Below are 12500 nucleotides of genomic sequence, written 5' to 3' on the forward strand. Positions count from 1 at the left end.
TTGATTTGTTTTGTTTTGCTTGTTTTTTGGTGGCATCATTTTCATTTTTTTTTATTGTTTACTTTAACTCTCTCTCTCTCTCTCTCTCTCTCTCTCTCTCTCTCTCTCTCTCTCTCTCTCTCTCTCTCTCTCTCTCTCTCTCTCTCTCTCTCTCTCTCTCTCTCTCATCCTTAAACGCAGAATACGCGCTGTGCGTAGGGCCTCATCTTCCATGGGAGGCCACATTTTGCGCGAGGAGATGCATTTGCGCATATGTGCAATGGATGAGCATAATTGTGCTCTACCGTGAGGCGCGCGTAGAACACCAAATCACTTCTAGGAAGGAGAGATAGGAGACCTGTAATCTGATCGGGCATGTGCCGCTGCAATGATTGACTTCACTCGACATCTGACCAATAATAGGGGTGCACCGGCAGGTGGGGAGGGGGGGAGGCCTCAAATAAAATTTCGCATAGAAAACCAGTTTGGTCAGGGGCGGCCCTCTACACACACACACACACACACACACACACGCACACACACACACACACACACACACACACACACACACACACACACACACACACACACACACACACACACACACACACACACACACACACACACACACACACACACACACACACACACACACACACACACACACACACACACACACACACACACACACACACACACACATCTTTCTTGCGTATCCTTATAAAATCACTAATTTCTCCCCTCCCCTATCTTTCCCCGACTTTGAATGTTGCCTTTCTTTCCCCCTTCCTATCTCTTTTTTAAATCTTAATTTATTTTTATTTATTCATTCTGTTGTTGTTGTTGTTGTTGTTGTTGTTGTTGTTGTTGTTGTTGTTGTTGTTGTTGTTGTTGTTGTTGTTGTTGTTGTTGTTGTTGTTGTTGTTGTTGTTGTTGTTATTATTATTATTATTATTATTATTATTATTGTTATTATTACTACTACTACTACTACTACTACTACTACTACTACTACTACTACTACTACTACTACTACTACTACTACTACTACTACTACTACTACTACTACTACTACTACTACTATTATTATTATTATTATTATTATTATTATTATTATTATTATTATTATCGTTATTTTTATTGTTGTTGTTGTTGTTGTTGTTGTTGTTCTTGTTGTTTTACTCTTGCTCACTCTCGTTTATTCGAACAGAACACCACTTATTCAGGTTATTTCCGAATCGAACGTGTGTTTACTTTTAAGAGAACACACACACACACACACACACACACACACACACACACACACACACACACACACACACACACACACACACACACACACACACACACACACACACACACACACACACACACACACACACACACACACACACACACACACACACACACACACACACACACACCTATACCTACCTGGTCCTTACATAACTCTTGACAAATATTTGGCACATTAATTACTACCTTATCATCTAGTTTTTCGTTAATTTGTGACATGGATACTTGTAAGCATGACGTAGCAGTTCTCACATGGCAACCTTTATTGTTTCTCACAGGAAAGAGGAAGAGAGGAGGCAGGGGGGAAAGAACAGTGGGTAGCGTTTGGAGGGTAGGAGGTTGATGACTGATGAACGTAAGTTAGGCGTATTTTGTGATAACGAGATGATTATGCAACACTCTGATGCAGTGATTTGGGTGTGTTCGTGCTGTCTCTGTGGGGAGGGAGGGACAGTTGGGTTAAGGGGATGCAAGGGCAGCGCGGAAAGGAGAGCACTGACGTCAGCTTAATACTTTCACTTCTATTTGGCATTTTTTTCCCTAACTACTGATCAATGTGAGATATTTCTTTTTGCTCTACAGCCACCGCCAAACACTATATTGGCTAGGAACTGCGAGATCTATTCTTTTAATTTCCTTTTTCTTTCTTGTTAGATGCTTATAAAGATTTCATTGTTTTAGTGTTGTGAACCGTTGCATATCGCAGCGAAAGGGTTTGGTTGAAAGGGAAGGAAAAACAATATGAAAGTATTAGGTAAAAAGAATGGCAGAAGACAGCCCCTCGGAGATGCATGGAGAAGTCACAGTAAGATTGAAAGGAAGAACTACATGGAGAGGGTCAGTGAGGGAAGCAGTTGGAGGAATGACTAGAGACAAATGACTTTCGGCGTGGTCAGGATTAAGAATAGTATTTAGAGACGTTACCTGTCAATCACCGGACGGGAATGAAGTCGGAATAAGTCAAAATAAGTCTTTTAGGTAAATTGTAAGAATATTTTTTGAGCGCTCAGGGATTTAGAGAAAAAAAAAAGATGGAATGATAAAGAGGGGTTATGTACTGTTTTGGGGTTATAAAGGTTAAGTATGCGGTAAAGTGGTGCACGACAGCGGAGTTTGGAATAGTACAGCAAACGTTCGATTGGGAAATAGCCTGAACGAGTTATGGCGAAAGAAAGAAAGAAAAAAAAGACAGGAATGGTGATGGGAAGCAATACGGTAGAAGGCAATATGGTGGGGAGAAGATAGCAACTAGTGGGTAGATTAGTCATTTTATATCGTTACGTAAAAAAAGGTGATATATTCATTGAGTAAGATTAATTGAAGGGATATTAAGATGAAGAAAATCAGGATCCGGATTGATGGCCATGAATCAAAAAGATCGAAAGTAGATAAGGAATAACTGAGGGCAGGAGCGGGTAGGTTAACCATGATTGAACGAAAGATACTTGGAAAAAAGGTGGTATTTGGAATATGTGAGATTAATTAATGAAAGTAGATAAGAAGGAAAACAGTAGTGAGCGAACGAAAGGATAGTGAGTAGATCGGGAACAGGAAGAGAAGTGAAAGGAAGGGCGTTAGAAAAGGACCAGCGGATAAGCGGAGAGAACAAAAAAAATAGGCAAAAGATAGGCCTATGTGGTATCAGGAAAGGGTTACGCATCACTCCAGCACAATGAGGGAGTGTCCTTGTGCTCTGATGCGTCGCTGTGTCTTTGTTGCCAATGATCTATGCGCGCCGGTCCATGCTCTTCTTTTACAGATAGCATAGGAAGGGTGTTGCGTCCTCTGAGATTATCCTATTTTACCTCTCTCTCTCTCTCTCTCTCTCTCTCTCTCTCTCTCTCTCTCTCTCTCTCTCTCTCTCTCTCTCTCTCTCTCTCTCTCTCTCTCTCTCTCTCTCTCTCTCTCTCTCTCTCTCTCTCCCCCCTTTATCCTCCTTCCCTCCACCCCTCCTTCAGTGCAAGTCTCCTTAAAGCTAATTTCTTTACGTGTCTTTCAGATTACTTTATAGCCTAGGGAAAACAAAATTAACCTTATATTCTCTTTCTTTTCTGTATTTCGACGCAAAAAAGAAAAAAATATACTGCGCTATGAAGTTTAATGAAGAACGACTACAGAAGTAAAAGGGAAGGCGACTTGGGAAGGTTATTGAACAGTTACCTGGCTGAAGATATACAGTGTCCATTCTGCTGCTTTTATTGGCTGTCATTCAGGAAGTTGAATCACGAGAGAAGTCTCCCTCACATCCCCGTGCCGAGTGCTGTCTAGATGGTGACCCCGCGTGAAGGTATGGGATCGAAGACTGTGAAGAAGTAGAAGACGAGGATCACGGAGGGTATGGTAGATGAGACCGAGGAAGTATTTTAAGGGATGAGTGGCACAGTATGGGGATTCATGTTGTTAAATTAGAGAGATGTTTGAAGTTGATTGTTTAAGTATTATCATTATGAGCCTCAGCCACTTTTTAGTCCACTTCTCCACTCCTCTGTGTCTATTCCAGGACGTCTCTCCATTTAGTTCTCAGTCCACCTGCCTCTTGTTTTATCATCCATTAGGTTTCATCCCTTCGCTCTAATTGTCCACTCTAATTGTGTATTCCAGCATATGAGCGTGCTTCATTACTTTCATAGGGCTAATGAGGAAAGAAGGAAGCCACTTTCCATATGAAAAGTCTAAAGAACGATTTTTTGTGAATTCTTTCGGGACACTTACGTGAGAATAAAAAAAAGAAAAAAGGTAGAAATAATGTAGATGAATAATGGGAGAAAAAAGGACAGATGAAAATTAAAAGAGGATCGATTAAATAGTAAAAGAAAAAAAAAAAGAAAAAAATGAGGGACATAAGAAAAGATTGATGAGGACAGGATAATTATGGTTAACGGAGGAGAATCTTGTGACTGAGTGTCTTTCTTCTTAGTATGAGCTTCTCGAGGCCCAATACGGAAGACTCAGTTAGCAAGGAGAGCAGAATATCACCGCACAAGGCCAGCACCAGCATTACAATGGCATCCGTCACCTGAAACGGAGAGGAGCTGCCTGAAGGGGGAGATAGAGAGAGAGAGAGAGAGAGAGAGAGAGAGAGAGAGAGAGAGAGAGAGAGAGAGAGAGAGAGAGAGAGATTTTAAAGCTCCTGAGAATATGATGATGATGGTGTCGTCAGCTTGTGCCGCCTTGCATCTATTAAGAGAAATCCGCTGCTCAGCATCTGAATGATACCATACGGAAAAAAAAAAGAGGAAAAGAAAAAAAAAAAAACACATTAAGAATTGGAAATGCGATAGCAACGCTTTGACCTCCACCTGATAATGGTTTTCTATGGAGCTCACACTCACAATAACTGATAATCAATAATGAACGAGATAAAAGTAATGCTCCATCATTCGCACGTGCTTTGTGTCTGCACTCATCACAACACACATAACCTTGCGCAACATTTTTCTGTTAGCAAATCTAGTAGACACTGTGAGGTTTAGTGGGCAGGTAGATGCTTATTGTGAATGCTCGTGCTACATACTGCGTACACAGAACACCCTCCAAATAGACAATAACAAGTGAGGATGTGCTAGAGTGGCAGACAATTCAGTGGAAGCGGGGTAACTAAAATCATCAACGGTATCGTAAGGAACTGTATCTAAGAGCTAGTACTTCAGTTGTTACAAAATATTATTTACTGTATAATAGCAATAATGATGATGATAATAGTAACAATGATGATGATAATAATAATAATAATAATAATAATAATAATAATAATAATAATAATAATAATAATAATAATTATTATTATTATTATTATTATTATTATTATTTATTTTTTTATTTGACTACTACTACTACTACTACTACTACTACTACTACTACTACTACTACTACTACTACTACTACTACTACTACTACTACTACTACTACTACTACTACTACTACTTCTACTACTATTACTAATAATAATAATGGCCATGATTGTAGTAGTAGTAGTAGTAGTAGTAGTAGTAGTAGTAAAAGTAGTAGCAGTAGTACCAATAAAAAAAAAAGTACAAATATGAAAGAGGAAAAGGAAGGAGACAAAAAAGTAAGAAATCAGAAGCATTTTAAAACAGCACCCAAATTGAAAATACCAAAATACCAAAATAAAACAAACGAATCAACAAATGCAGAAAGAACATAGGGAACTTTGGAATTAAATAGTACAATAGTTATTGGAAGGAGTGCTTATAGAAAATGGAAACAAGCTGTAAAGGGGGAGACTTACAAATCTTATAATACTGTGTGGGCGGCAATGAATGCTCACCGATATTGATAGCGGGGACAATAAAGGACCCCTCCAGTAGGAAATATTGGATCTCTGCTGTGTGTTGAGTAGAAGCTGTTTAGATCGAAGCCAAATTCAAGTGATCGGTTGCTTCCTTAACCCGTGGTGCATGTGAGTCTTTTTACTGATGCAGACTACTAGAAAAACACTGGAGTGAATGAGGACGAGAATGAAGTGCAAGAAGTTGTAACCTCGTTGTAATGATCAGTGGCACGCTAGCCGCGCCACTCCTTCAGGCTTAACCAGGCACACATGACATTACGAAATGGGAAATATATGCCGGCGTAAAGCGAAATAACGTAAAGCACTACGAGTACTCTTATGAACTCTGGAACTTCCTGGCTATGTTTGTTTTCCAATTTCCCTATAACTGACCCTCACTCCTAAATGTTTTTTCGTCTTATCTCTGTTACTTTGACAAGATTTAGCGTAAGTTATTTTCATACTGCTGGTGGTAGTTTAACTAGAGTTCTGCATCACCAATGAGAAATCAAGAATACAAGAAAAAATCGCATGACAAAATGAAGATGATGGAATGTTACAAAATTAAAGGCAGATTAAGAAATGGAAAGTATAATGCATATACAACTAACAATACTGATTGACAGGGGAGAAGCATGTAATGAAAAACGTGTGGTTGGGAGATCAACGAAGGTGGAAATGATAAATATAGTTCGTGAGGGAGAGAGGGTTGAGAAAGAGCAGGTAGATGTGGTGTTGCAGAGGAGAGAAGAGGATAGTGTGACTTGAGACGAATAAACATCGACTTAGGAGAGCAACCAGGAGAGAGAGAGAGAGAGAGAGAGAGAGAGAGAGAGAGAGAGAGAGAGAGAGAGAGAGAGAGAGAGAGAGAGAGAGAGAGAGAGAGTTGTGGTATTACAGAGAAAAGACGAGGAAGTGTGAGTGCGTCTTTGAGAAGACAATAGGAACGGAAGGCGTAACGGAGAAATTCATTTAACGTCAGTGTTGTTTATTTGTTGTAAAGATTACGTAGTTAGGGGCCATTATCCTCCCCTCTGTGTGGATTACTTTGTGGTTTGGAGGGAAACTTGTAAGTCAGTTGAAAAATGGCCCCCTAATTTTACAGGCAATAAGTTCGTCTCTTGTCAGTGTGAGACGAAAAATGGGCCTGGAGGCTACACATACACACACACACACACACACACACACACACACACACACACACACACACACACACACACACACACACACACACACACACACACACACACACACACACACACACACACACACACACACACACACACACACACACACACACACACACACACTTAAATACTAAGGCACGCTGCACTCCACGCAATAGTGCAGCCAACCTATACTTATGATCCCAACGCTTTGGTCGACTGTTGTGATACGGGCGTGTCTCATCACCACCCAGGCCGTGCTTATCACCCTGGCGGCGTGGCAAGAAGCAGTGTTAGCGAGAGAGAGAGAGAGAGAGAGAGAGAGAGAGAGAGAGAGAGAGAGAGAGAGAGAGAGAGAGAGAGAGTCCCGTTTTGCATGCGCTTACATCTTAGAGTATTAGGTGAAGTAAGAGGATCAGTATTCATGTAGATACGAAGTGATAGTGAAGTGCGTACGTCGCGGCTCTCAAAGCAGCTTCTTGCTCCTCTCTCAAGCTCCCGGCTTTTGAATGTCTTTCCTGAATTCTTAATTACACAGGGGAGTGTTGATAAAGTGGAAAGGAGAAGTAGTGACTGAAAATAATACTAATTTCAAATAATAAAGAAGAGAAAATACTAAACAATAGGAATTTAGTTCCTTTTAAGTTGGATGTAGGTATATTTTCTGCTTATAAACCTGTCTCCCCTAACTTGCGGAGGCTGGAAATGACCTCCACTTTTTCCTCTATATTAATGTAAAACATCCTTCCGATGTTGCTGTAGGAGAGGGCATAAGAACCTGAGGATGGGAGTAGAGGAGGAGGAGAGACATACACGGACTATGGTGGGAACATGAAGGTCATGCGAAGATGATGGGTGTCAGGGAGTCATGAGAAGAGGAAATTACTTCATCTGACGGGAGGAGTGTTAATGACGTAAGGTGTTCATTTACACGTATGATGGCTTCGTTCATCAAGGGCTGCATGCTGCCTGTTAGGGTTGAATTACCTGTGGGTATTGGGGAGGCGTTTCCCTTTAGGGTTTGGTTACCTGTAAATATACTCTGTAATATAGTATCTTATCTGTACGGTGAAGTGTTTAATATTATGCAAGAGATGACTGATGATATAATGTCTTTAGCTGTGTGTGTGTGTGTGTGTATGTGTGTGTGTGTGTGTGTGTGTGTGTGTGTGTGTGTGTGTGTGTGTGTGTGTGTGTGTGTGTGTGTGTGTGTGTGTGTGTGTGTGTGTGTGTGTGTGTGTGTGTGTGTGTGTGTGTGTGTGTGTGTGTGTGTGTGTATTTGCGTTTGCGTTTGTGCTTGTTTCTGTCTGTCTGTCTGTCTGTCTTTCTGTCTGTCTGTCTGTGTGTCCTATGTATCCTATGCTTCTCTCGTATACAGGTGGAGGTGATGCAGGTGCTGTAAAGATTCCTAGGAAACAGAGGTCTTTCAAAATCCGCCACGGCCTCCATCCTCACACTGGCCAACATCCTCCTCACCCGCATAGCCTTAACTCCTTGCGGCCGTGGGAGTCACGTCATGATGGGCTTTAAGACTTGCTGGGCTTGAGGGATAAACGGGGAAGGTGTTCGAACATACACAACACAAGACAACCGACACATGGAGAGATTGTAAGTCATGAAGTCATTAGATACTCTGAATTCTCACCTGGACACCTAACACCTGCACATTTGGCAAACCAGGAGACAAGGCACAACTACTACAGTCATTGGTAGAAGCCTAATAGTATGTCACGCTTATTTCTACTATGCGTCTCGTTTTCTCTCAGTCTTAGTTCCTCGGATTTACTGACAATATTGTTATAAAATTCGACGATTAGGAGTTTATGAGCGGGTAATAGGATAAAGGTTGAGGGAAAGCTTTTATCATAGTGGGAGTACGGTATGTCACTGGACTTCTGACCACGACTGTACTAAAGACACTTAACTCTCGGAACACTTCGTATACAGTGTCTCGGTTCCCGAGTACAAAGAGCTCTGTTCCTGCGGCGGGTCGTGCAGCTGCTTTACATACAAATCGCACGGGTTATCACGAGCCCCGCGAGGAGGTCGACAACAAAAACAGTTCCTTGCCAAATTTCCATTCCTTCCCCACCTACAGGAAACTGGAAATTAACTCTCATGAAAGTATAATTTGACCAAATCGCCGCCGCTACATCCTTACCAGAGAAGGGAAGAGAAGTCGATGTTCTTTTCCTCCACATACTTTTTTCTTCCTGCCCTTCCTCTTATGCCAATGATCATTTTTTCTCTTCTTTCCATTCTTCTTTTCTTTCCATGCTCACCAATCCTATTCTCTTCAATTTTTTTTTTTCCTTTTTTCTACAAGTCATTGCTTTCTTCACTCTCTGATTAACGCCTTTGTCCATGATTGCTTTTCGCCTCCTCTTTATCCTTTCTTACCTAACTTACAACTCTTCATTTCTCCTTGCATCCATCTTTAGTTTCCCTCCATCCATCTTCGCTCTCCCATCCTTACATACCCTAAACGTATAGCCATTCCCGTTTTCCTCCTTTTTCTCCTGTATGATTATCCCTTATCTTTGTTCCCCTGTTATTTATCCTTAGCTTTATGATGTACTTTTTCTCTTTTCAGTGTCCAATCGTTTTTTTTTTTTTTTCGTTCCTTTTGTCCCCCTTGCTGTATAATTTTTCTGCTCCTATCTGTCTGTTCCAGTCATACTTTCTTTCCATCCACCCCTTCCATCCAGTTTACAAGTATTTCTCCCTCTCTGAAATTTTGTGTCCTTTTGTGCCCCTTTCACTCACTTAGCTAATAGCGAAGCACTGTTTTGTGAAATGGGCTTGAGGTAACTCCTGGGTCCACTCATACTCTTTTTCCATCCTCTTGCAGCGCAACAGGATTTTCTCTTCTACTAAAATCATGTTTTCTCGTGTGTGCCTCTCACTCAATGAACCCATCCAGTACTTTATGGAATCACTCAATGTTAGTCAGAATTGAGGGAATAAAGAAGTATTTGTGAATAAGTAACTAGACATGATTTTAACTTCATGATTAAGAAAATACTGCCTCGTATGTGATAAAAGATTCTTGTGGTGTGCAGAATGAAATTAAGCTGGCGCCGTGGGGATGAAAGTTACATAGCGAGGATTATCGAAATAACCTTAGCTTACTCGTTTTAGAACAGACTATTTTTGAATGAAATATGATATCTTTTAAAACCGTGGTCTACATAATGAAGAGATCAGCTGTGAAATTCAAGAATTGCATTAATAAAAAAAAAATAAAAAAAACCTAATCTAATTTAACCCCCCGAATGAATACACTCGTAATTTCAATACCATTAAACATTACTATTACCGCTGTGGTGTCCTGTAAAGTGGAGCTGAGATTGCTCCTGCTTTACGCTGATGTCTTTGCATTTATCAAGCTAGTAGGATAAATGAAGCCGGGCTCACCATTAACCTGCAGGAGAGTGAAGTCGGACGAAGAACCGTGACCAACTTACGACACGTGGTGGACCAAGGACTCACCAAGTCAAGGGTTGCCAACGTCGCCGATATCCTGAACATCCCTTCACTCACCACCAGAAAGGCCCTGAGGCGGTTCCTGGGTATGGTCGGCTTCTACCGCCATTTTTACCCGGATTTCGTAGCGGTGACAGCTCTGATGGACCTGTTGAGCCCAAGGCGTCCTTACAAATGGACCAGATATTGTGAGATTGTGTTCAACAACGTCCGAACACTTTCTCCAGCCATCTTGTTCTCCATGCTCCTACTTCACTCAAGAGTTTGAACTGCAAGCGGACGCCAGCGACAGGGGATGTGGAGCTGCGCTGCTCCAGCAAGATCCAGTTTCACGCACGTTACATCCTGTGGCCTGCTTTAGTAGTAAAGTCGCGAAAACACAAGAAAAGTATTCTACAATAGAAAATAATTGATTTCAACTGGCTTTAGAAAAATTCAGTGTATATTATGTCAAAAATTCTGTCTACCAAATCTTTGTTCGGATCGGTAACAACGCACAAACTTCTAAGTTGTATGAAAACTCACGAGATGAGAGTAATGAGGTGGTCATTATTTTTTGCAAGAATACAGTGTGGAGATCAGGCTTGTAAGAGGGATACAAACTATTTCAGCAGATACCTTGTCTAGAGTTCACAGTGGTCAGTGATGTCAGGTGCCTCATGACTTCCTCCCTTGCATCCCTCAAGGGGGGAAGTGTTACGCACGGTATTGTGATTTATGTTTATGTAATTATAAATACATATGATTGTTATTTTTTGTTTATTATGTAATTGTTTCATTCGTGTTAACTTATTGGCTGTAATTGTTTTATTCGAAGTTCGCTTGTTAACTCGTTGGTAAGGGTTACTTTAAGTCCTCTTGAGATTGTTTCCTTGTTAACTTATTGGCTGTAATTCAAATGAGACCTCGAAAGAACTGAGCAGCAAGTTAACAGCTATGACACGTGCCCTTGCTTTATAGTTTTGTCGTTAAATTATACAAGAGGAAAGAAGCTGTTCCATAATGGAATGTATAATGGCAATGTGAGAGAGAGAGAGAGAGAGAGAGAGAGAGAGAGAGAGAGAGAGAGAGAGAGAGAGAGAGAGAGAGAGAGATCTATAGTGGTAACAAAAGTGCAAACACTGTGATAACATCGTTACTGTTCCTTGTAAAGATTATCTCATTATTTACTCCACCAAGAAGAACTTTGTCACTATCACTCAGTTCTTTCACACAACGTTAAGTCAGTCAGTTAATCAGTCTGTGAGTGTGTCTGTCTGTCTGTCTGTCTGTCTGTCTGTCTGTCTGTCTGTCTGTCTGTCTGTCTGTCTGTCTGTCTGTCTGTCTGTCTCTCTCTCTCTCTCTCTGTCTCTCTCTCTCTCTCTCTCTCTCTCTCTCTCTCTCTCTCTCTCTCTCTCTCTCTCTCTCTCTCTCTCTCTCTCTCTCTCTCTCTCTTTGAAGCAAAATTACATGTTATCATATGTATGTGGTCACCATCTACTTCTATATTAATTCCTAATTTTCAGTGTTACTTTTTTCCTCAAACTGCCCACTATATGTTTTATTATCCTATATTCTCTATTGGATAGAAGTAGGAACTCATGACAAGGAGGAGAATTGCGTTGGACAAGACGAAAAGAAGGGAATTCATTTCCCTCATAAGTTAATTTTCTCGAGTAAGGACAGTGCAGTGCCTGATGATTGGTGCATTCCCTTGTCTGAGATGATAAAGGAGGGGAAAAAATATATATATATATCTTTGATCACTGCAATATTCAGTATTCATGGTTCTTGGGTAAACAGTTGAATTTTGTAGTGAGTTGTCATTCAAATAATCGTCGTGATCGTCGTCCGCGTCCTTATGTCTTGCTATTCAGAGTGTGGTGAACGCGACACTCTTGATCCAGGCGAGGTGTGCCGGGTAGCGTAAGTTGTTGTACAGGTTGGGGAATTCCTTTACGTCACAATAGTGGCTGTATGACAGGATGCCTACCGCCACGTAACGCTCACTGGCCTCCACAGTCACAAGAGGTGCACCAAAGTCCTCCTGAAAGAGGAGAAACATAAGGTAACCCTGGTGGCCACATCAAGTAAACAGCTTAACTTAAATTCTTTATTCGCACCTAACCTTTCCTTAAGAAACACACTGATTTTCAGTCAATCATACAATCATGATTTCGCTCTGGTGACAAAATTACCCAGCAAGAGTTTATTTCTCCATTAAGATTGCTGGCACAGAAAGTCTCCTGGCCGAAGGTTTGCTCATACTGTCTGTCACACACAGGATCAGGAAGCACTACCAC

The 12500-nt window shown here is 41.1% G+C and overlaps 1 protein-coding gene and 1 long non-coding RNA gene across 6 annotated transcripts in view; one reads left to right on the plus strand and one right to left on the minus strand.

Moving 5' to 3' along the window:
• Positions 1-12500, plus strand: part of LOC135094047 (uncharacterized) — a 138223-nt gene that overhangs the window by 35893 nt on the left and 89830 nt on the right. The gene's annotated exons all lie outside the window — the stretch shown is intronic.
• Positions 11240-12500, minus strand: part of LOC135093996 (venom protease-like) — a 4188-nt gene continuing 2927 nt past the window's right edge. For all 3 annotated transcript variants that reach the window (XM_063993702.1, XM_063993684.1, XM_063993693.1), the window contains 2 exons: positions 12396-12500; positions 11240-12244 (listed from right to left, as the gene is read on the minus strand). The exon at positions 12396-12500 is cut by the window's right edge and continues 29 nt beyond it. In XM_063993702.1, coding sequence (XP_063849772.1) covers positions 12071-12244; positions 12396-12500 — 279 coding nt within the window. In that variant the 3' untranslated portion in view covers positions 11240-12070. The remainder of the gene's footprint in view (positions 12245-12395) is intronic.

The sequence above is a fragment of the Scylla paramamosain genome, chromosome 3, assembly GCF_035594125.1.
Source record: "Scylla paramamosain isolate STU-SP2022 chromosome 3, ASM3559412v1, whole genome shotgun sequence".
NCBI lineage: Eukaryota > Metazoa > Arthropoda > Malacostraca > Decapoda > Portunidae > Scylla > Scylla paramamosain.